Consider the following 26581-nt stretch of genomic DNA (forward strand, 5'->3'; position numbering starts at 1 on the left):
CCTTAAGTAAAAATTTGATATAGCATTTAATTAAAGATGTCAGTTGTCTTGATTTCCTTTTTTATTTTTTATTATTTGCTCTTATTACGAAAAAATGTGAATATTAAAAGAGTTGAAATATGACATATGACATTCTTACCTGTTCGCAAGGGTTTTCATCTGAAGTACCATATTCGCTGCAATCGCATTTTTTGCAAGATTCAGAATGAGATGGAAGTACACCAGTTGGCCGATAATATCCATTAAGACATTTTTCGCAATTGATTCCTGTGGTATAATCCTGGAATAAGACAAATTTCATTTTAAAAATAAATAATTTCTTGACAAAAAGATGAGTTTGTTTTTACTTCAAATTATTTTTCGAAGTATTTTTTAATTTATCAAAATTTTTTCGATAATATGAAATTATTTCATGATTGAATAAAAAATAAGACAAGTTTAATTTTAATAATACCTAAATAATTTCTTGACAAAAAGATGAGTTCGTTTTTAGTTCAAATTATTTTCCGAAGCATGTTTTAATTTATGAAAATATTTTCGATAATATGAAATTATTTCATGATTAAATAAAAAAAATTCAAAAATCAAAGAAATTGCAATAAAGCGGATGTATATAATAAATGTTAGTATTGAAAAATATTAATAAATATCAATTTAATTAAAATAAATGTTTTATATTTTTTGTTTAATTATTAATTATTAAAAAGTAATATTTTTAAATTTCAGAACAATAAAGATAACTAATGTGAGTAATAAAAAATATACAATTACACTTTCTAGATAGATTTTTTTAGCTTTTAATAATACCTAATTTTTCTAATTTATGTAAATAATACCATATATATTTCAAAATAAAATTGTGAAAGTGCATATTTCTAAATAAGTATCTATTTTTCTTATTTATTTTTTGGATTTCAATAGATTTAGTTTATCTTAAAATAGATAAAGCTGAAATTACTGTTCTAGAACTAATATCATATCGACTTAAAATATGTAGCTCCACCATTTTGTCAAGAATCCAAAAATAGTGCCGTTTACGTTAACAAAACAACGAAAATGAAATACATATATTATTATACAGGGTGAGTTTTAAACAAGTGTAAATAATTTTAGGGGTGGTATATTTACACCCCAGAAACACGGTTATACGTGATTTTTTTTGTATATTTGAAAAAAAAAGGATTTTTTAAAAGTTTTAGTTAAACATAATATCGTGATAGTATGACAACATATTTTCGCAATAATCCTTACATCGACTCACCCAAGCTACTATGAAACAACAACTAAGGTTTGAAAATGGCTGAAATCTTAGTTTTTCAAGAGATGCGCTTAAAATTTTACAGACATTGTTGCATGAATGAAATAGATGCCGATAATATACTCCTAGAAATTCACTTAAAAGCATAAAAAATACCTTCCTTTAAGAAACAATTGTTGAGCTCAAACTGAACTATTTTAGAGTTATCAGAAAATCCATCATTATTCGATAATAATCATGTTACCACAATAATGTCAGCGAAATTAAATGAATCAGCGTCAATTGTATGATAATTCAATGTCAACTGGTAATATTCATTACTGTCATATTGCCAGTAGTCTCCTATAGCCTAGAATCAATGGAATTCTCAAAAAAGCAAATCAGCTGGTGCAATAATAAGTAATGCAATAAACGATGCAAAGAAAGATATTTACTATTAGCTATTAGTCTTAGGAACAGAAAAAGAACTTTGAAGAAAAAAAGTAATATTGAGGATATAATAGACTGTAACACAAAATTTAAGTGACTATGGGTAACTCATGTCAACTGACAAGATCAGTGTAAATAATGTCTATACCTGTATGGCGATGGCGGGTTCATTTTCAACTAATGAACTTACAAAATGGTGTACGGGGAAAAACTTATCCTTTTCTGCTTCCAAATCGGCTGCAGTTCATTGTTCATTTCTGCCGTCTGATCGAATAAACTCCCAGCACGAACAACGATTTCTTGGCATTACCTTTGACACACTTCTCAATTTCAAAACCCATATCAGCAACTTAATCTCTAAATGCCAAACTAATCTTAGCATTATTAAAATTCTATCTGGTACCACCTGGGGGTCAGACCATGTTTCTCTTTTGCAGGTGTACAATGCTTGTGTCTTATCCAAAATCAATTGCGGGTCCCAAGTTTATGCAGACGCATACTGTTCAGCTTATTTAAATCATACAAACTGTTCAGCTTATTTAAATAAGACCGCGGTGTAGACACACCGCGGTCTTATTTAAATAAGCTGAACGCGGTACATAACATTGGAATCAGGAAATCACTGGGCGCTTTTCACACGAGTCCCACACCAAGCTTAATGTGTGAATCAGAACAACTCACACTAAATTATATTAGAGAACGGCACCTATTAGCATATGCGTTTGGTCTACATGTTAATCCGGAACACCCTAATCACAAAAAAATCTTCAAAATTATTTACCCCAAATCAAACATAGATACAAACACATTGATGATCTCAATCAGCATCACACCACCGTTATGTTGATATAAAAGAAAGACTATCAATTGATTTGCCTCCTTCTTTCAATATTGCGCCATTCTCCCGTATGTTTCCTCCATGGAGTCTGCACCTACTCTCGCTTGACCTATCACTCAAAGTCCACAACAAAAAGGAATGCTCACATCTCACTATAAGAGCATAATTCAAAGATCTCATCAACTCGAAGTTTAAGAGTCATCGATTGGTTTACCCCGATGCGATGGCTCGAAAACTGATAGGCACATTGGAGCGGCTTTTCATACGTTCGATAAAGAAATGTGTTTCTCACTAAGTTCCATCCCCAAAATATTAAAAAAAGCAGAGCTTTTTGCAATATTTAAGGCCATTCAACAAGGCAACATTCAAACAATTCTTTCTACTCCAACCATCCACTAGTTATGGCAATCAAAATACTTCTACAGAAGGTCAATGTCAACCACTACAGCGTGACTTTCGTTTGGCTTCCGAGCCACATAGGAATTCCTGGCAATGACAGAGCTGACTACTTAGCTGCAAAAATGCCCAACCCTCATAAAACCAACCTTGTTTTCTCCGTGCAAGATCTAAATAATTATGGCAAACATGAGAGGACCTAAATATGCCCTGCTGCAGAACATAATAGAAGGAAAGATAAAGGGCAGAAGGAGCCAAGGAAGAAGAAGAACATCATGGCTCAAGAATTTGAGAGAATGGTTTGGAATGACTTCAAACCAGTTATACAGAGCAGCCGTTAACAAAGTTAGAATTGCCATGATGATTTCCAACCTCCATTAGGAGATGGAACCCGAAGAAGAAGAAGATGTGCACTGAAGAGTATATTTGGAATAGATATTTACTTACTGTACAATTGTCGCAAACACCTCCGCCCTGAAACCTGCCCTCAGCATCCATACTCAGCCCGGCTTTGTCCACAGACTCATCGTAATGACAGCTACTCGCATGCCCATTACAGTTGCATGGCAGACACTGTCGTTGCTCGTGGGGTGATCCTGGTAACCAAATACGCTGATTAAATAGAGGACAGCACCGGTCGCAATTTGGACCACAAGTGTGATGTTGGCATTCGCATTCCAAGTTCTGAAACAAAACAGCTGAATAAAGAATCTACGACGTAGAATAACTAAGAGTGGTAAATGAAAATTTATTAAAGAAAAAGAAGGGAAAAAGTAAATTTTTGTAGAATTATATTATAGATTCAAATTCGGAAAAATAAGAGCAACAATTTAATAATTTTTGTAATTTTCAAGACGCCGCCTGACTCATTTGCTAATTTCGTAAATCAGCCAGACTTGTTTTTGATTATAGTTAAGATAGTATTAAATGATACGTTAAATTTCAAGCATGGGAAAATACGGGTTACTGATTTCAAAAATCTGTCAAATTTTTGCATCCGCAAATTTTCAACCAGACTGACTTTCCCCCAATTGGGATGTGCCAGACTATTATTTCCATTAACAAAATGATTCGCTTTACTAAATGTCAAATATTTATGACTGGGGAAATAAGTGGGCTTTTTCTCTTCTTTATTAGGTAAACCCATCCGTAAATGTTAGCCAGACTTACAAATTGTCATTTGATGTCACTATCCGAACAAATTATTATACAGGGTCGCTTTTATGTATTAATACGGTCGATTATTAGATAAAATATAAGATACCGCAAAAAGTTAAATACAAGAATTATAGCGTTTTTAAATGTCTATTGGCGAGTAATAAATTTATGTATACTGGGTCGGTCATAATTTCTATAAGTCGATATTTTCAGTTTCATTTAATGATATCATTCTGCCGAAACTGTGATACTGTTGTAATGCGTTTTTAAATTCCTATTAGCTACGAATAAATTTAAGTATACAAGGTCGGTTATAAAGTTGTGGCACATCAAACACTTTATTTTTTTTTAAATGAAACCCCCCTATATTATTGCACTCATACAAAATTTCTCATACAAAAGTTTTTTAAAGGATATTATTTATAATAATTATAGGAGCTACAGATGCCCGACACACTATTGCTGAACCCTGTATGCCAATAACAAAATGTTTGCCAAGTACACTCAATTCGAAATTGGTCAAAGAATGCACAGAGAAGCTGAATAAATTAGGCAAAAGAAAACAAAGTCCTCCTACTCTGGGTGCCTGCTCACCAAGGGATAGAAGGCAATGAAAAAGCAAACAATCTAGCTAGAAAAGGAGCGAACACTCCACTAACTGGATCAGAACCGTTCTGCTTCCCATGTGGTAACCAACTAAAAGCGGAACTAAAAAACTTGGAAGACTCCATCCGCAGCCTGGAATGGGAATATTGCAACGGTCTTAGACACTCGAAGAAGTTTCTGAGGGCTTACGACCAAGAAAAATCAAAGATCTTCCTGGATTTAAGTAAGAACAATCTTCGGATTGTCACGGGGTTTTTAACAGGACATTGTCTCCTCAATGAACACCTCAGTAGATTGAAACTAAGAAGAAACGGCGAATGCAGATTCTGTGGGGAAAATGGGGAAACAACAGAACATCTCATCACTGAGTGCGCCGAGACGACAACCATTCGTTCCATGAACTTTGGTACGACTGATATTGGAGATGGAGAACTACCCTCTGTACCCTCTGTACTGGCTTTTGGCAAAGCCCTGGGACTGTATGATGAGTTATAACTCAAGAAAGGGGGACACAATAAATCTGTAAGGTCGCAGTGATTAACCCTCCTCTCACTCATTCTAAATTTTAAAAAATTGCCAAGTACACGAGCTGTCTGAGTCCGGCTTTATTATTAGTTTGAATAATAATTGCAGAAAAATAGATAATTAACACAATACTAGTTGTTAAAAATTTAAATGTTAATCTTTTATTTTATGTTTTTTTTCTTTTATCTCTCTATTTTAGAATTATCGCTACAAACTGCTATTTATTAGAGAGCTGTAGGTACTAAAAGCCGATGACAAGTTTCTCACGTAATTCTCGTTTCATAAATCCTACTCGATTGATTCTAACGACTGCAAAAATGGTTAGAATAGATACGTATAAGGATTAACTTCTACTATGTACATCTGTGACTTTTTTAAGCCTTTACGGCTGGTGATTAATCACTAGAGCTGATCTTAGTGGTGAATAGTAGGTACGCTATAAATTAAACAAATGCTATTCTTTGAAGTATAAAAAGTCATCAAAAGAAATTCAATAAATCATTAAACTGTGCCTGCTGGTTTTGCATTTAAGCAGGTTCTGGGCAGACGCAGATGACATATAAATTATTTTTATGCGAAATTGTTTAATAATTTCTTTTGTTCTCAATGTTCTAAACCAGCTTGATGATAAAATTGTTTATACTAACAGTTTGCCTTAATACATTTTAGTTGCTGAGAACTTTTTATTTATTAACTTTTTTCGCTTTTCTTACCTGGTATGGTTTTTAGGTTAAGTTGTATTTAAAAAAATGCCGGAAATAAAAAAAACTCGGTTTTTATTTTTTTTCTTACCCTGTATGTACTTTTTTGACAAATTGCGTATACTAAAAAAGTTAACTAATCGATCTGCATCGATCCACGCCCAAAAAAACTAGAACACCTAGCATTAAAATTTTTGGTATTAACTAGTAGTCATTTAAAATGTCTATAAAAAAATAGTTATAAAATAATGTAATCTCCTAAGAGTGATAATCCAAATTATTTTTATACCAGAAAAGTCAATATAAAAACATTTATATAGAATAAACGCAGAAACATTAATTAGTTATTAGATCACAGAATTATATTTTAATTAATATTGACAAACCAAATAATTTCTGTTAATAAAGACAAATTTCGGTACCTTATACAGACAGAAGTTTATAAGATAAATATAAATATTCTAAAACATGGAGAACTGACAAATTAGGACTAATAATAAATTAATTCAGACATTTACGGCAATATTGACCAAACAGAAATAAGTACGCAATTAAGAGAATGTATAAATAAATATCAATAAGTTAAAACAAGACCGTGTTTATACGCACAGAAGGATTTATGTGAAATAATAAGCAAGTTGAAGAACTACAAAGAATATTATTACTGATTTGTTAGATTAGTTTTATTATAATTTCTTGGAAACATCTTTAAAGGAAAAGGTAAAGATAGACTTGAAATCAAAATTATAAAAATGGACGCAAATTTAGCAAAGTGATGTAAAATTGTTCGTGAGCTAAGTTCAACGAGAACCATGTGAAGCTCAAACATTGGTAAGGATATTAGAATTTATAATTTCATCTACGAAAGTTCTATCACTATAACCAAGAACATAGAATTAGCATATCGATCACTTTTGAACAATTTAAAAAAAACACGTGTAATAATAATAATAATTCATCATCATCATAATTCTCAGCTTATTCAACCATTTCCAATTATGGCGTAACCTCTGTCACATATTTGTATTTTTTTTTCAATTTGCCATCGGAGGCCAGTTTTTTACTTTTTTGTCACTAATTAACTTAATAAACTTCTAGAAAAAATACATTCTCTTTTTTCATACGTATTTTAATTCATATTTTTTCATTTTATGCGATTTTTCAAGGGTGCCCCCAAACGGACGGATAAAATGTTTTGGCCAAAAATCAGCACTTCACATAAATGGCTGCAAAATTATTCCTTTTGTCTGAATCGATATAGTTACTTCAGGTTAAAGTTAGCTAATATCTCCAGCTTTCCATTGGTGTAAATATCACTGCATAATATATTCCCCAATAAATTAACGCACCACAATAAAATAACCAAAAGTTTAAGTTAAGTTTTTGTCAAAACCACTTATCCGATTTGGACAATTTTTTTTTGAATGATAGGTTATTATTTCCACAATGTTGCTATACTAACTGTATTTTGATAGGAACCCTTTTTATACTAATACCGGGTGTAGCAATTATAACGTGTTTTTTTAATAAAATTTGTGACACCCTGTAGAGTTGATCAGTTACAGTATCAAGTTAAAATTGAAATCAAAATTTAGGCTTTTCTTTTTTTTACATTTTATTTTTTTATTTACTCCATTATCTTCCTTATTACACGAGAAACAACATTTTATAGGATGACATGATTTAATATTGGTTTTAATTAACATTTTTTCATTTTACTCACTAAAGTAAGTAGCAGACTATGGAAAAATACGGATTACCAGTAAATGTCAAATAGAGATGCTAGTTTATGTGCAAACTTGTAGACCATTAGTATCTTTGAGCTGAGTTTGAAGGGTCCGAGCTGTTACAAAACGTTGTCTTAATGTCGAGAGTTTTAAAAAACGTTCCTGAATCGGATTGGTTCTTCGATTCCTGCCTTGTCCCGGCCTGCGACAATTACTCCCAGTATTTCTATACCATTGTATAACTCGTGAAATGGTTGAGTGAGTTACATTAAATCGTTCACCAATTCTTCGGTAGCTCCAACCTTTCTCAGACAATATTAATGCTTGAGCACATTCTTCGCCAGTAAGATTTCTTGTTTCGCGTGCACGTTGTATATTTTTGATATAATAAAAGGACGAAAACGATTGACACTGACAACAAGCATCTCTATTTGACATTTACTGGTAATCCGTGGTTTTCCATAGCCTGCTACTTACTTTAGTGAGTAAAATGAAATAATGTTAATTAAAACCAATATTAAATCATGTCACCCTATAAAATGTTGTTTCCCGTGTAATAAGGAAGATAATGGAGTAAATAAAAAAACAAAATGTAAAAAAAAGATAAGGCTAAAATCTGATTTCAATTTTAACTTGATACTGTAACTGATCAACTCTACAGGGTGTCACAAATTTTATTAAAAAAACACGTTATAATTGCTACACCCGATATTAGTATAAAAAGGGTTCCTATCAAAATACAGTTAGTATAGCAACATTCTGGAAAGAATAACCTATCATTCAAAAAAAAAATCGTCCAAATCGGATAAGTGGTTTTGACAAAAACTTAACTTAAACTTTTGGTTATTTTTTTGTGGTGCGTTAATTTATTGGGGAAGTGTAGTTGACTTAAAAAAAATTATGGGTGAATATGTTTTACATAATTGCCTCGATAATTACCCATATGAGACCCAAATTATATTTTTTGTTTCTCATCAAAATTTAATTGGGGTATTCAAATACTCCACGTGAGCACTTAGAACAAGGAGGCGCAAATAACGGAAGGTTAATCAAATAAACGCAGACTTTAAATATAAATGATATCTTATAGTAGTACGATAGTAGTCTGTAAAATTGGCATTAAACATAAACAAATAACTAATTATATAAATGTAAGAATTAGTATTAAGAACTCTGTACTTACCCCACTTGCTACGTTATGTCTACAATTTTCAGCATAGCCATTACAAACGCACTGTCCTCCAATGACGATATCCCTTATGGAATAAAACAATTTCTTATCTTTTCGAGGATCGATAGTAATCCAGGTTGGCAAGGGCTCGGCGTTAGCTCTTAGTCCCATGAGTCGAAATCGTACATATCGGGCTCTGATAAATTCGTGTAATTCTGAGCTTGATTCGTTGGCGCCAGGTCGGCCTTGAACAAGAGATGTGTGAATCTGAAAAAAATATCGTTTGAAAGTAAAACTTGAAACATAAGTTTGTTATAGTAATACTTTTATTGTCCATTTTTATAATAAAAAAATTGTGTGTGTAATATTGCATATTTGATGGGAAACTTCTTATTAACAGCTATTAAATTGAAGGATTTGAAGGACATATTTGAAAAAGTGTAGTTTGAAATGTTGAAAAAGTAATAAATTAAAAATTAATAAATAATTTGATTCGCTTAATTAATAAAAACTCGACCCATAATTAAGAAAAATCCTGGTGATTTCGTCAATTTAGAGGCATCGATCGGTTCGAAAAGTCGAGGTCATCATCCTGTAGCCCGTTCCCAATTATGCCGAAACCGACCAACATATTTCTTCAATATCAAATCATTAGTTCCACCCTGATGAAGATGTAAACGAAACGTCGTATCCAACTTTGCAGGGTGGGACCGTGCACACCGTCGCTCACATAACCTACCCACCAAATTTGGTCACGATCAAAATACATCAATTTTTGACGTTTCTTACGTCAACACTGTCACAGTCACACGTGTCGTACACGGTCAAGTTGGCTTTGGTCCAATCTATCAACATAACAAATTTCAGTTAAATCGGACGATTTTTTCGGTATTGATGATGGGGTTTCATAGTGCACGAAATGTCGTCAAAATATCATGAAAAGAGTGCATTACGAGTTTCAGCCCCGTAGCTCATATAGAGCCTGAGGTACGACGCGACGCTGCAAAGACCCATTAAATTGGACGATTTTTTCGCCATTGATGATGGTGTTTCATAGTGTACGAAACGTCGTCAAAATATCATGATAAAGTGCATTCCGAGTTTCAGCCCCCTAGCTCAACCTGATGAACCCGAGTTAAGACCGAGTTAAAGACCCATCGAAAGTTCCTCATTGGCTTACCAAATGTGAGATTGTGAGTATTCGTCTATTTGATTGCCTCATTTGAAGATAGTTATTTAAAATAATCGCATTAAAAGAAAACACTATTTCACCACAATACAAAAAAACACTTTACTTTTAACACTTTTTTTAGTGTCAAAAGTAATGCTGTAGTGTATTGTGATGCTGCTTTATTTTGATTTTGTAACACCAGAGGTTCCAAATCCACCTTTATTATACAGGGTGTGTGATATATAATCTATTACACATGTAGTAAAATGAGTACCTAATTGGAGAAATTCAGATTCAACCCTAGATATTGGATTCCGGATTATTACTTGTGCGAATTGAAATTTTGATTCAACAATACAGCATAGAAGAAATGTACCAGCCCAACTTTTATCTCTTTTTAATACATTATATTTTCCATTAAGCTGTCAACATCACTGTCTTACACGTTAAAATCTAGACCACACTTCTGACCTGACCTGATGTGTATAGGAATTTATTCTGAATCCAATACTTTACAGAAAAATGGAGGTTGCAATTTAAAAACATTTACAACTTTATCAGACACTACTTTTTACAGATTACTTTTTTTGGGAAAGACATGGGCTATGGTCCAGCTATGTTCCACCGGTTCCCGTTATATCACCAAAATTAAGAGACGTCCGACGATGCGAGTGGATGGACGGGTGACCGTCTGGAAAATCTGTAGTGCTGTTGTTCCATGGAAAAAGTGTAAACTCTACTGACACACTAGTCACTCCCACTCTGGGTGTCCGAGTGACCAAGAGATAGAAGACAATAAAAAAGCGAACGATCTGGCTAGAAAAAGGAGAGAACACTCCACTAACTGGACCAAAACCGTTCTACTTTCCAAGTGGAAACCAACTTAAACCGGAATTCAAGAACCTGGATGATTCCATCCGTAACCTGGAATGGGAATCCTCCGACGGTCTAAGACATTCGAAAAAAAATCTCAAAACTTACGACTAAGAAAAATCAAAGATTTTCATTGAGTAAAGTAAGAACAATCTGTGGATTGTCACAGGGTTTCTAACAGGACACTGTCTCCTCAACGAACACTTAAGTAAATTGAAGCTGAGAAACAACGGCAAATGCAGATTCTGTATGGAAATTGGAGAAACACTAGTATACCTCATCATTGAGTGCGCCGAGAGGACAACCGTTCGTGGTATAAACTTTGGTACGGGTGATGTCGGAAATGGAACATACAATAGATATGTAAGGTCACGGTGATTAACCCCCCTCCTAAACATTCTACACACACTGCTCATTCACGCGGTTTCGAGGCCGGATGTGATCGGATATTTCGTGAGTAAAGCCGGAAACACACTGAGCTCACGGCACATGAGCTCTTGTGCTCTCACGTTACCGACCAAAAATGTAGACCGCTGTTTTACATAGTATGGTAATACATCAGAACCACACTGAAGTCACCTCATGCGTATTACGTTACCTCGGCAACCGCACGCGTGCTAGCCATTTGCTTATTTTCTGCAGATCCACACTTTTCATCTCACGTGAGGTCAGGTTTATGCGGTTTTTTATTAAAACTTTTGTTGTTTATATTTGAGAATGGATGAAATTTTAATAGCAAAATTCAGAGTACATGCTGTTTTAAACAATCATGGATTGCCTGAATATCGTGATCAACATATTCGCCAAGCAGCTTGATAAAACAATAAAAGCAGCTACAGTTTCTAGTTCCTCTTCCCAGTCCGAAGAACTGATCGAGCGCTTTCCATAACTGAAAATGCAGGAAACACAAACACACAAAATATACTGAAATTAAAGAAAAATTGCCAATTTGTGTAGTACAGCATAAAACGTGACAGTAATGTGCTTCTAAGCATAATATCACATATTAATCATGACAACGTGATAGCACGTGAGCTCATGTGCCGTGAGCTCAGTGTGTTTCCGGCTTAAGAGTCGATATAGACACTCGCCAAGTCAGTAGGCCATTGACAATGATGTGACCGAGTCCCGGGGTTCGGATTGCGCGTCAACAAAGTAGGTCCCGTCTCAGATTAGCCTTAGCAGAAAAAAAGAGACGTTAACTTAAAATAATTTTTTTGGGACACCGTGTATACAACAAAATATTTTAGAAAACTCCAATGGGTATTTCGCCACTTGCACTGTAAGAAAAACTACAAAATAAAATAGTTATTTTTTGTAAACACTGCTGGCGCTAATCCAACGGAGACCAATTTGTCAGTAGTGATTTACTAATATACAGATCTGCCTAACGAACAAAAAAATGCTTCGGGACTTCGGGAAGCATCTCTTCCCATAGTCGGAAGCAAAAGAGCACAAAGAAATAAAGACAAAAAAACTATTTAAAATATCTAAATACAACTAACGCGCGTTCTGTTATTTTAACTATTTTATTTTGCAGTTTTTCTTACAGTACAAGTGGTGAAACACACACTGGACTTTTTTGAAGAGATGAATCCGCCACAGAGGTATTATAAGAAATTATTTGAAATATTTTAGGATATGCGCCTTTATAAACTATGCCACATTTATATAAACCTTATTTTCATATCTTCAACATTAAACAATATTGTACTTCGTTGAACTAATGGGCCACCCTGTGTTTTGCTTTATATTGAAATAATAATTATAAATAGCGTAGATTTCAAGTAAAGCGGAGCTTTACATTTATAGATATAAATGAATTTCATATCCATTTATACATAAATGTATAAGTTGAGTGAAATCCATTCATCAACTTCGCAAACGTCTTTATCGTGCCGATGAAAAGATAACGGTCAACCTGTAACGATTCGCCTTTCGAAATCAATTGACGGTTCAATCATCGGTAAGTACTGGAACTACCTACTTCTTGCGCTGTTATAATGATCGATTTGGCTGATTTTCCTACGATCTGATTAAAGAGCGGCACGAATCGCTACAGAAATGCACAAAAAGAGTAATTTTCATACCGTAAAATACTTGGCGGTAGGATTCTATTTTTAATTTAAAATTTAATGGAATAGTTAAAGTTCCTCATACTCCTATCAACACTTTGGGAGAGATTTATTGACAGTGTGGGTTTATTTCAACTAATCATTAGATAATTCTGTTAAGGATTCTGTAGTCCTTATGTTTAAACACCGAGAGCACACTTAAAAAGATCTTTTTTCCATAGCAACTCTTAAAATTGCCTTATATCTATCAAAAATAGTAGATAAAATAGTACTCTAACCGCAAGGGTAGATTAAATGGTACTTCAACAGCGAGGATAGGTTGAAAACTTTATTTCTTCTCGCACGTTTTTTAATTGCTTCCATTTTTGAAAATTTTTGTATTCCTTTTCATAAGTTATTCGGGATTTAAATGGAAGTAGTTTGGATATGGCGTTTGTCGCCTCCGCCTGAATATCTGTTGGTAATTTACTTATTTCGTTTTGAGCCATTTCTGGCTCCAATTCAATCAGCAATCTCCAGCAGCAATCGACACGAAAGAGAATTAAAAAATATTGACTCAAAACTGACAACTAAAGAGGCAGCTTTAATTTGTTTATCAAATTACATAGAAAGACTCTCGACGCCAACCCAGCACAATATTTTTACTTCTCGTAATAAATTCCTTGAAATAATAATTTCTGAATATCTTTTAAAACGTAACTCGCTATGGAAAAAAATATTCTTTTATACCCGACGATAAAATTGCATTATCGTCCGAAATTAATCTCCCGAAATTAATTCACTCGCGATTTCATCGCTCGTGAATTAATCTTTTCGGTCGACGATAAAATACCATTTTATCGTCTTGTATAAAAAATAACTAACAACTCCTCTAAACTAGAGGGTGATTCACGGCGATGGCACGATAGACGTTAGGATTTTTTTGAAAATTTAGATTTTTACATAGTCACCTGCTCCATAGCACGTTCGAAAAGTGCATCGCATTCGAAAAGTGATAACATCTTACTTATTTTAAATGGAATACCCAGTATATTATTAAATTTTTGGAAACTAACATTCCTGTCAGATAATTTTTCTATTATACCAACCTATACCTATCTCTAATAGGTTTTGAGATAAAAAATAAAACAAATGTAAAATTGACAAAAACATGGGTGTGAATAACCATTGGTAATATCATGAATTTAACATTTTTTAAAGTTGATTTGAAGATGATTTGGGTTATAAGTTAATGACAGTTGATATATTCGATCTCTCTAAATCAACCGATTTGATATTAGAGCAAAAATATTATTTATTTCCGTTTGTTATAAAATTGCTCAAATCTTTGTTATTTTAAATTCAACCCTATGTATATTATTTAAAAAATCAAAAAAACGAATAAAACTGCTTTACAATGATATATCATGTTCATATAAAAATTTAATTAACCTAACCTAACCCAACCAGCTGTATCAAATGAAGTCCGTGTTCCACAAGTAATAGAACTTTTTTATTTTTTTACTGCTGTTTTATTTACTTTTATTTATAGCGGTCGGCAATAGCAATCAAAATATGCCGTAGGCGTGTTTTGATTGCGCTGGTTAGTCTCTGGATTATTTTTTTTTGTTTAGATTGCACGCAAAATACCCGACCGATTATCGTTTATGCGCGTGCAGAACTGCGGGTTGTAAAGTTGTACGGTATGGCTAGATGCACAAAGTTGTACGAAAGAGGTTTGATTGCGTTGGTTTCAACTTCTCTGGGGGTTTAATCTGTTTTTTACAAGTTTATTTTTATAAGTTATTTTATAAGTGATAAATTTGGCAACGTCGGTTTTGGCAGCGAATTAACGGGATGTTGCAAGTTAAAGTGCCCACCAAAGTAACGTAGCATCGGACGTGGCACGTAATCTGGCAAGTAACATGCATCTAACAAGTTACGTCGAATTGAACAAACAAAAATAAGTGTGTCAGCACACACTGAAGTAGCACTGTCAGAAACGTGTTATTTGTCGTTGTAGCATGCCATGCCACTGCTTTAAAAGCAGAACTAGTTCTACTTTTCGCCATGTGCTATTAACACGTTGAATTTGGGAAAAATGAAGGACAATCCGGACTTCAATATACGTTTTGTATCACTGATTGAGACAAAACCATGCATTTATGACCCGACTCTTGCCAATTATTCCAACAGGAATAAACAATACTTGGCATGTGAACAACTTTTCTAACTAGCACATCAAAGGTTTGGTTTGGTTGTCTTTTTTCATTCTATAAAATGCTTGAAATCTTTCAGGATAGATATTCAATTCCTTAAAAATACTAAATACACTGTTCCTTTGTCTCTTTTTGTAAAAGGGGTGTATCCAATAGCGACGCTTTGGATAATTTTGGTTCATATTAATTAGGTTTACAACTTCTAACAAATCTTCATCCTCTGAGAACGACATGTTTACGCCACTGTCACATCACTTATATGTGCTCTTCCTAAAAAATCATGCAACGCTATTGCCATATCGTTGCCATGTATGTGCAACGTCATATGCTACGTCACTTTGGTGGGCGCTCTCTCTTACGTTGACTTGAATGAACGATAATAAGTGAATCAGCGCATACTGAAGTAGCGCTGTGAGAAACATGTAATTTGCCCTTGTAGCATGCCACGCCACTGCTTCAGTAATAAAACCAACCGGTTTTGCTCTTCGCCACGTGGTATTAACACGTTACTCGAATTTGGTAAAAATGAAGAACGATCCGGATTTCAATATACGTTTTGTATGGCTAATTGAGGATTTTCTAACTAGCACATCAAAGGTTTCTTTTTTCATTCCATAAAATGCATGAAATCTTTCCGGAAGATATTCAATTCCTTAAAAACGCCTCTATCCCTTTTGTCCCTTTTTCCAAAAAGGGTGTATCCAATAGTGACTTTTGGACAATTTTGGTTCATATTGATTAGGTTTACAACTGCTAACAAATCTTCGTCCTCTGATGACGACATGTTTACGCCACTGCCACTACACTCCTATCGGCGCTTCTTGAAAAATCATGCAACACTATTGCCGTATTATTGCCGTGTAAGTGCAACGTCAGATGCTACGTTATGTTGGTGGGTGCTCTCCATTAAATGCGTAAACATAAAAATAGTCTTTAAGATTCCATTCTTGCTTTTTTTATTTAATCTTAGATCAGATTTACTATGCCTATCTTAATATTCAAGAAATAAAATATTCTTCGCCGATAGATTGATGAATTTGATTCGGCCAATAAATTATCTACGGAGACGGTGTGACGAGAAGATAACGGTGCAGCTATACAGATCTGCCTTGCAAGATCGATCGGTAGTCAATGGTAGGAACGGTAACTGCACCGACTGCCTTTGCGCTTATGAACGGGTTGATTTGCTTTATTTGCCCGAGACAGATTAAAGAGCGGCGCGAACCGCCTTGGAAGAGAACAAAAAAAATAATTTTCATAATGCCGCCAACTAGAACGATCATATTAAATAATTTCTGTCGACTGCGCGGATGGATCATTATGACACATATTAAATATATTACCCGTACTAAATGATCCATAGTTCTATCTTTTAATTTATAATAGCATATTTAAGTATTTCAGAATGGCGACAGAAACTGAACACGATTTTGAGACAACAAGACAAACCCGCGACAAAAATGAGGAATTCAGAGAAGACAAATTTGAGACAAAGTGTCTATACCGCGAGGACAAAACTACAACAAAGTTCAGTATATGCGAATTAGTTTTGTTAATCATGTGACCTTTCCACATGCTTTCCACCAGGAAGAAGTTAAAGATATATTACTAGCAGCCAGTAGTGTTGTCAGCAGACTCGCCATCCCATGTTGCAAAAAGAAGCCTGAAATGTTTTTGTTTTTATTTCTCTCGTATACTATAGGTATAGCCTATTATTATTTCTTATTTTCTTCTTAACATCATCAGCCGAGTTTATATTTAATCCTAAACATATCTCCTGTAATGCACCAGCTTTCTTTTAACAATTTTTGTAGTCCTTTTGTTTTTACGCTCCTATAATTATTATTTATAAATGCGCTCTATAAAACTTTATTAGTTTGCAGGTACTTTCTCTGTTCCAACTGGCATTTTTTTATAAAGATGGAGCACTCCACCATATATCGTTTGATAGAAAAAAATGGCGTCCAGTTAGCTGGAAAATGACGATAGATGACATTTACCATATAAATTTACATATAATAAGAGCGTTTATTTCCAACAGGCAATTAGAGCCCACTTACAGGAAATACAATCTTAAAAATAGATTGTTACTAAACATTAAATATCAAATTTACAAAAACCAAGAAAAAAAATTACAAAAAAGAGTAAACTAAACCTAAATCTAAACCTAAATGAATCAATCATGATAATAACAACAATAACAAATTATTACTTATAAATTACTATTATAAACCATGGTTAACCATTAATGCCCCCCACCCACCAGTTGCCACCAGTGAGACCAAACGACCCACAGAGCAGTCAAACACATCACAGTCAACGGAGACAGAGTTAAGGTAGCTACACATGGTGAAAATCGGATCCTGAAACCTAACGTTAGTTCTGGCTCGAGGAAGCGCAAAAGTGGTATTCGCTCTGGAGGTAGGTCGCGGCACCCGGAATGGTATCGTTTCCAAAAGAGTTGGGGAATCTATAAGACCATTCAGCAGCTTCCACAGGAAAGTTACTGAGTGAATGATCCTTCTCAAGGAAAGTGGTTGCACATCGAACCGAGACAACAACTCAATATGATCCACACCTCTAACAGGGTAAACCCCCTCCTCCTTGAGCACCAATTGCTTTAAGAAACGCCTCTGAATATATAAAATGACAGCGATCTTCATTTCATAGCCATCGCTGACAATCAAATTTTATGAATTATGAATTATTGCAAGGCAAACTTCTTTAATATTATTTTGAATGATATATTACCCGAGAAAAAATAGGAGAATAACCTACAAAAAAGAAATGAGACCCTATCAAAAACATAGAATTTAAAAAAATGCAAACACAACTTTCACAATAAAAAGTTGTGACATCTCATGTAAAACCAAGTCAGTTTAATTTATTCAGTCTCTTTTTAAGCACCTATTCAACAATTTTGTTATAAATTGTTAGTATCAATATTAGTCATCTTTATTTCTGTAATAATTATAATGACTTGACAATTGCACAGCACCATAATTATAAAAGAATAATCTACCATCTCGATTACTAAATAAATCTAAACAGTGCTCTAAAAAATAAAGTTATTTAATTAGAATAGAGTATAATATCGTGCAATTGCCAAGTCATTATAATTATTACAGAAATAAAGATGACTAATATTGATACTAACAATTTATAACAAAATTGTTGAATAGGTGCTTAAAGAGAACTAAATAAAATCAACTGACTTGGTTTTACATGAGATCTCACAACTTTTTATAGTAAAAGAATTGTGTTGTGAGACTTGGTATTTTTTTACATTCTATGTTTTAGATGGGATTGACATTTATCATAATATTTTACATATGAAATAACAGCGATCTTCATTTCCAAACCAGCTCTGATTGTGATTTACTTATTTGTCTTATACAGTTTGTACATATTTTTCTTAAAATTTTATTTAAAAATTATAGCTATATAGTACCTACATGTATGTTACCGGTATGACCTAAAAAAAGAACGTCGTCAAGCTGGCTTTGACCATACAATTTTGCATTAAAAATGACAGCAATCTATGAAGCCAACTATGTGTGAGGTTCAAGTTAACGTCTCCTTTCTGCTGCAATGGCTAAACTGGACGGGACTTACTTGTTTACGCGGAATCCGAACCGCGGTCCTCGGCCATATCATGGTCAATGGCCTACCGACTTAGGAAGTGTCTAAATTAACTCTTACTCACGAGATATCCGATCTCATCCGGCCTTGAACCGGCGTGAATGAGCAGTGTGTATCAATAGATTTTACACTTTTCCCTTTTTGGACAACAGCACGATGCAAAGTTTCGAACCGGTCACCCGTCCATCCACTAGCATCGCCTTACGTCGCTTAACTTCGGTGTTCTAATGGGAACCGGTGTTTCGACGTAGCTGGGCCGTTGCGAATACCAACTATAAGGTCGTTTTTTTTTCGATCGTATATATTTGTATGGCTTTCTTGATAATCGGTAGTAGAACGATTATTTCGGTTCCAATCGTAATCGTAATCATATAACAGTAATCGTTGGATCACTAAATAATTATTTTTTACTTTTTTGCTAAATTACATTTTTGAGTTTAATAAGTTAACGGATAATAACGAAAAAAACTCTATTATTTTTAATCAACCCTGCAGTAAAATTATTAATAATGTTTTATTTATCATTTAACTGCAGTAATTAGAGAATATAACTCGTAATTAAAATTCTCTCCGCCCTGAGATAATAATCGTTATTCATTAATTTAATGAATATAAAAATTCCGCTCCAAATTTCATTATCAGATTCTTCGATCATAGATAAACATATTTTAATTGAACGTTGCATCGCTTATTAATAAAAGTATTATATTACGTTTTTTATTTGCTGTTTTACAAATTCCAATTAACCCAATCAAAAACTTTGTTACTCATTCAACTTGATTTCCTTGTTAAAAAAATCAAACCATACCAAACGAAATACTTTGTATGCCACAACATTTCTAGTTTCTATGACTAAATAAAAATAAATTTGATTAAGGTAATATACAATTTTTTAAAATACAGTAATGCTAAATTTCTCTAAACATAGTTAAGTCATAGGTTAAGTTAACAAAACCATAATATAAACAGAAGTTTCTTTCTTTACTAAATATTGTGTTGCAATAATAGAAAATAATACTAGCTGATACAAGGTGTCAAAAACATGAAAAGTAAATAATTATACTGGCTTTAAACCGCAATAACTGGTTTAATTTAAACGAAATGTTGAGCCTGTATTATATATTGCCCAAGCAACAAATACAACATTTTTATTGGAAAAACATATATTTACAATTCAGACTTTATTTATGATTATCTTTCATATAGTCACGGAAATTTGACATTTTGAAATAAAAACAAATTTTCCAAAAGTACAGATACTAATACTTTAGCCTTTACAACTAATTAGTGGTTAAAAAAATATTTAAATATTAACGAAACCTTTCAACAAAAAAAAATTAGACGAAACCAAACGAGACCAACTGCCAGATGCAAAAATTTAATAATTATTTATACCTATAAAATTATATTGCATACTTTTTTAGCAATCTCGCAAATTTTCCTAGAAAATGCTATATTTTTATAATACTCACTTTGTTTCATTATTTTTCATTTTATCTTTAGAAAACTAAAATTTTTGAATTTTGAAAATGAAAAATATTCGCAGTTTTTCTCTATCACGTCAAGTTTTTTTTCAAGCTTATCTTTAGAAAACTAAAATTTTTGAATTTTGAAAATGAAGTAACAAATTTTCAAAAAGTATAGACACTAATATCGTTAAAATTTTTAGCTTATTTGTTTAAAAATATATATTTAAATAATTGTAAAATAGAACCACTTAAATATGGTCCCATTATTTCTGCCCAAACATTAATCGATTCCCATTTTGGTTAATAACACTGGGGAACAGCAATTTTGTTGACTTGGATCTGTGACTTGTTTTTGACTAATTTTTGATCTTTAAGTTCAAAAATATTCGCAGTTTTTCTCTATCACGTCAAGTTTTTTTCAAGCTACAGCCATATTAAACTATGCTACAGCATCCTCCTGTTTACCTGTAAAGGGGAATATAAAGAGAAAAAAAGTGAGATCTGACCAAATAGATTAGAATATTTTATTGTGTTTATGTAAACATATCCTTTTATAGCTTTTCCTGGATTGATCTATTCTGGCGTGTCTCGTTTGATGCTCCAACAGTACTCAGCCATCATACTTGACATATCCCATCTACCTTGATACCGTACCTCCAGAACCTTCAGATCGTGGTGCAATCGCTCGCTCTGGTCAACAGTAACAGCACCAAGATTTTCTGGGAAGTTAGCAAGATGACTGTAAAAATGCAGTCTGAGGCTCATGTCGCAACAAGGATTTTTAAAGCTTTCCAAGAGTTAGATTAGTTGAATAATTTCGATGATTCTGGGCCCTTGTATTTCCAAAAAAGTTTTTAACAATATTTTTGAAAGCCAACCAAGAATTTCTCTCAAGTTCGGACATTGTTTCAACGAAGCTTTCATCTTTAATGAGTTGCCGAATCTGTAGACCATCAAACACACCAGCCTTTATCTTTTCATATGACAAGTTAGGGAATGCCGAAATTGTATACTTAAAGCACTCTCCTTCAATTGACAAAGCTTTTACAAATTGCTTCATGAGACCTAGTTTTATATGTAAAGGTGGAAATATAATGTTTTCTCTGTCGAAAAGTGGCTGATTTAAAATGTTTAGATCACCAGGTTTTAGATAATTCTTGGCGGCCAGTTCGCATTGGCGTAACTACAGGGGTGCCCGGGGGTGCCGGGCCCCCCATGTACTGCTGGTACACCTCCAGAGAAATCCTGAATTATGCTTCTTGGCTACGTATTAATTTTTATTTGCTTGTGATGCAGTAAAAATGACGTTTTTTAGTTTTGTTTAGTTAATATTATTTTGTTGTGTTCAAAAAATGTGTTAATTTTTATTTTTTTTTAAATTTGTAGGTATTTAAGTAATCTACGAGAACACGGTTTGATAACCAAGTCTATGAAATTTATTGATAGAGAAATTCGTGCAAACGTTTTATTCAAAAAATGTGTTAAATATAAATACATAAAATTATTTTTCATTTTTAAAAAAACAAAAGCTCTAGGCCCCCCCTGGGCTCAACTCCAGGCCCACCCCAGGATAAATTGCTAGTTACGCTAATGCCAGTTCGATTGAACCCATAATGCTTCTCACGAGCTCTGCTGTCCCAGGGATACTTAGAATATCCGCGTTGCTCGCAAGGTAGGAAACAAACAATTTTAAGGTCAATACAGATGATCCATTTTAGTGCCACTTGACTCTCTTTATTATTATTGATAGTTAAGGGTAAGATTGAAGGAAAGAGAGGTCTCGGCAAGAAGAAACTATCTTGGTTGAGAAACATCAGAAACTGGACTCACCTAACTTTTGAAGACTCATAAGGAAAGCCGAGAATCGTGAAGATTTTGCCAATTTGATCGCCAACCTCCACGAAAGAGGCGGCACGTAAAGAAGAAGAAGACTCTCTTTATGTGGTTATATACTTCACGCAAAGAAACTGAAAGACCTATTGGAACTGAACCGTACAAATTTCCATTGTGTAGGAGAACACACTTCAAGTTACGCTTTGAGCTGTATATAAACAATCGCTGTAACAATAGCTCTATAAATCTATAAACAAGGGTGTATTTCGCGCTTAATCCAGCGAAGCGTAGACGCACGTGCATAAACTGTAGAGAAAAAACTTGACGTGATAGGAGAAAACTAGATAAAGTTTTGGAATCAGCATGTCAATTTACCGCTACGACAGTTTAAATATTGAACAGAAATTATTTTTCAAATTGTTGCCCAGTGTAATTTCTGTTCTCAAATCAGAAGTTTACAGACAATACGATCTTATTCATGTCCTAAAATAATATTCCTTGAATAAATTGCTTACCTCTCCTCCTTCAAGCGGGGTCAATCTCGAAAAGAAAGAAGTACAAATAATTTCGTTGTCCATCGTATAACGGGGTTTTCCTTTAGTCGCTCGAATACCAAACCTCTCTTCGCATTCGTCGTCAGTTCTGGCAAAGTACTGCCAGGGTTCGTAACGTTCTCCATCGATGGATCTCTCCAGGATCCAGGTACCTGGCCTGGGTGCGTTGGCTGCTTTGATTATCACATAGACTACCTCGTAAATCTGTAACAAAAACATTATTTTACTTTTAAAGGTATAAAAATAAGAGATTTAGACTCGTTACTCTTCACCATTGTTTATGGATGAGATTAAACTGAATGTTAATATTATACGCCGGAAAATATATGCGGGTATGTAAAATTGTATGTTATTTTCTTTATCTTGCATATTTTAGAATTTCAGATTACGTAATAGGAATAATGATGGCTGTATATCTTTGTGCCGAGTTTGATGCTTTGTTAGCTAGTATAGACTATATATTTATTATTAATATCGATAGTATTAATAATTATTAATTTAATATTGATTGAATGAATTTAATAAAATAATATTTTATAATTTTAAATCAACCTTCTCCAACCAGTTATGGTGGGTTTATGCTTCCGATCTTAGCCCTAACACAACATTAGTCCTAATCCCATGAATATGAATCAACGTTAAGGCCGGTTAAGGAACGCTGCGTTCATGCTTCCGTTGTATCGATTGCCTAGTCCTAACAGGTTGGAGTATTTTATATTCTTAAGGCTAATGCTAATTCAAAACTGAATCGCGCATGCTCAAAACTAGTTTTAGGAATTCTCAAATAATATCGACATGTTGAATTTGACGGTGTATAAATGCTAATAAATTTATGTATTTTTTGGTGTCGTCCGATCGCGACCAAATTTGGTGGGTAGGCTATATTGAAAAAAAACGATATCAAAGACGACTGGGGAATGACAAACCATGATATTTTTGGCGAGGTCAAGCCCTAGACGCCACTACTTGGCTTATAGAGCCAATATAGGGCTTATAGAGTCAATATATACTCTTCTTTATTTTTTTTAGTGGTGCTTACTGCCAGTTGGCCTTAAGAATGTTGTCATATATTTATATACCTAAAACAAATACTTTTTTTGTTTTACTTGTTTAAAATTGGAGAAAAATATTTTTTTGGAAATAGATTTGTCTATCTGGATACGGTTCTATCCCTTTTTAAGTTTTCTGTAATTCGTATTAAATTTTCACATGTTTTATGTCAATTTTTAATAAATAATATCTAGAGATTGACCTCGCCAAAATTATCATTTATTGTCATTCTCCGGCTCTTTTTTCGATCATACCTACGGTAGCCATGTGAAATTTTTATTGCCAAATTCTTTTCAAATAGAAACAAAAATTGGGGTGTTTTCCTAAATATCTTCAGAACTAATTTGATTATTTTAAGATTTCCAATCCTTATAACACTTCTGTTTTACGATATTCCTGTTAGGTTAGGTTAGGTTGCTGGGGTTTCGGATCATGTTTGATCCCTCACTCGGAGGCCTTGGGCCCATTGTGATACCCCTGTTATTGTTGTACCAAACCTTCCTCTCATTCTTTCTTTGCGTTATAAAGCACTTCCAGTACTTTCCAAAGTTCCCGATGTCGCTGATGTTGGCTTCTGCTGCTTCCTCTAGTCCCTCCAAAAAACCTTGCCCAAAGTTTTAAAGCGTCGGTATTCCAGTGCCGGACAGTGGCACAGCAGGTGCTCTCTGGCTTATTTCTCTCTGCATTCTCTGCCAGTAGTCGTTGTCGGAAACTTTCCATTTCACCAGGTTTACCCGTGGGACAGTTTCCAGTGACGACACCTACAATTATGCCTACTAGGTCCTTTTTATGCTCTAGTAGTTGTTGGCTTGGAAATTACGATCAATGCAATTCCCCATTATATTATAAAATGACAGCGAGCTTCATTTCGCAATATCCCTGTTTTTTTTTGTGCGAGTGGGATAGCCGAGCACGATAACTGCACTAAGTACAAAAACAATGGAATTCCATTAAACAGTTTCAACTTGGAACCAAAATTGTTATACGAAAAAAACTTAATTGGTTTAAAAAAATTGTTATGTGGGAGACCGTGTAACTTGAACTAAGGTTTCGAATTTATTGGATAAAAAGCAGTTAAATGGCTAAAATAGCTAATTCTCTAATGAATTTGTTACCACCGAGTACATGAGAGATATTTATTATTATAATTTTAGATTCTAAAGAGTGAAAGAACATTAAAAAGTTAATTAGGTATATAAATTCATCTGTCTGCACTGGTGCTAAAGAAATTTAGCCTCCTGGAAAGCGGAATAATATAAATGATTCTAATTTTTACTCAAGGGAAGAATAAAAGTTAATCTTCATTTCTATATTTATACATTTTATATTTTTCGATACCTTTTTTAATTAATGTGCCGTTTATATAATTTTTTACCTCCATATAATTATAGTAGACGAAATAAATCTAATAATACAAAATCATGTAAACACAAATTTATTGATATTAAAAAAGTAATATTAGTTAAGAGAAATAATTATTAATTTAAAAATATATAAATAATTAGTCTTTGACCTTAGGAATGACCTTATTACTTTTCTCTACTTTTTATTTTACTTATTACTATTACAAAATTTATATTAAGGTAAAATTCAAAAAGATTAAAAATGGCATTCGATTCTCAAAAGTATTGGAGTTCGAAAAATGTATCTGATTATTAAAAGTATTCAAATACAAAAAGATTCAAAATGTATTCGATTCCCAAAAGTATATTCGAATTCAAAAAGATTAAAAATGGCATTCGATTCTCAAAAGTATTGGAGTTCGAAAAATGTATTTGATTATCAAACACATCCGAATAGAAGAAGATTCAAAATGTATTCGATTCCTAAAAATATTCGCATACTTACAAGGTTCACTCCCTTCACCACCACAGATGCTCGAAGCACTGTTACAGGACCCGGCATTTTTCATATTTCTTATAGGAACAAAAAACAAAATACATCATGATTTCTGCTCTGAAATGATTTTTAAGCTTGAATAAGTACCAGTTAGTGATTTAAAAGATGAAGATACACATCACCGACAGATTTTCTGTATTTAATTGAATCAATAACAGAGGTTTTAACTAACTGCCGTTCAATTATATCGATTAAAAGGTGGAAAATAACAAGATAGCGATCACCTTTTGAAGTGCCGGTGTACGTAAAAGATGTCTGACCACGTTTATTTACGAGAGAGCGGTATTCAAACGAAGAGAAACATAAAAAGAGAGATAAAAGTGGTAAAAAGAAATACATCAAAAGGACTCGTACAAAGTTAAGAGAAAAAAATATAATTAATGTCATCAAATTATACAGGGTTGTTCATCACATACGACACGGAGTATTGTAGCTAAACGATTAGATTTTTGCAAATTGTAAGTTTTGGGTTCGTTGAAGGACTATTAGAGCCACAATTTAAAAATATTTTTATAAGATACAGAGTATCCCAAATAAATAAAAAATATCAAAGTTGTTTTTTTTTAAATGGAACATCCTGTATATTATTACATTTTTAGTTTCTACGATTAAAATGAAGGTAAATTTGATTAAGGTTTATCACACTTAAACCTTATTGTTTTTGAAATATTTTCAATTTTGTGAAATTGCAGTAAAAATTTTAAGGCTTTATTTCTATAGGCGTAATTAAATTTTTAAAAGCAAATATTGTATGGAAGTATTTCTATTTACTAAGTTTTGTCTTGCAATAATGAAAATTATACTACCTTATACAGAGTGTCTAAAAATTTATTTCAAATAATTACTAGCTTTAAACGGCAATAACTTGTTTAATTTAAATGGAACACCCTGTATATTTTATGAGAATCAGATGCACAATTTAATTATATATCAAACTGTATTATACCATTTTTACCTATCTCTTCAAGCTTTTGTAGAAAATGCATTTTCTTATAATTTAGACCTCAA

At 33.3% G+C, this 26581-nt stretch overlaps 1 protein-coding gene across 1 annotated transcript in view; it reads right to left on the reverse strand.

Annotated features, from left to right (window-relative positions):
* LOC115886326 (laminin subunit alpha-1-like) overlaps window positions 1-26581 on the reverse strand; it is a 113321-nt gene that overhangs the window by 24818 nt on the left and 61922 nt on the right. Inside the window, exons 3-6 of the mRNA XM_030905420.1 lie at window positions 22586-22828; window positions 8822-9076; window positions 3369-3605; window positions 140-280 (exon numbers count right to left, since the gene is read on the reverse strand). Coding sequence (XP_030761280.1) covers window positions 140-280; window positions 3369-3605; window positions 8822-9076; window positions 22586-22648 — 696 coding nt within the window. The 5' untranslated portion in view covers window positions 22649-22828. The remainder of the gene's footprint in view (window positions 1-139; window positions 281-3368; window positions 3606-8821; window positions 9077-22585; window positions 22829-26581) is intronic.

This window comes from Sitophilus oryzae, unplaced genomic scaffold (genome assembly GCF_002938485.1).
Source record: "Sitophilus oryzae breed Bouriz unplaced genomic scaffold, Soryzae_2.0 scaffold_482_pilon_pilon, whole genome shotgun sequence".
NCBI lineage: Eukaryota > Metazoa > Arthropoda > Insecta > Coleoptera > Curculionidae > Sitophilus > Sitophilus oryzae.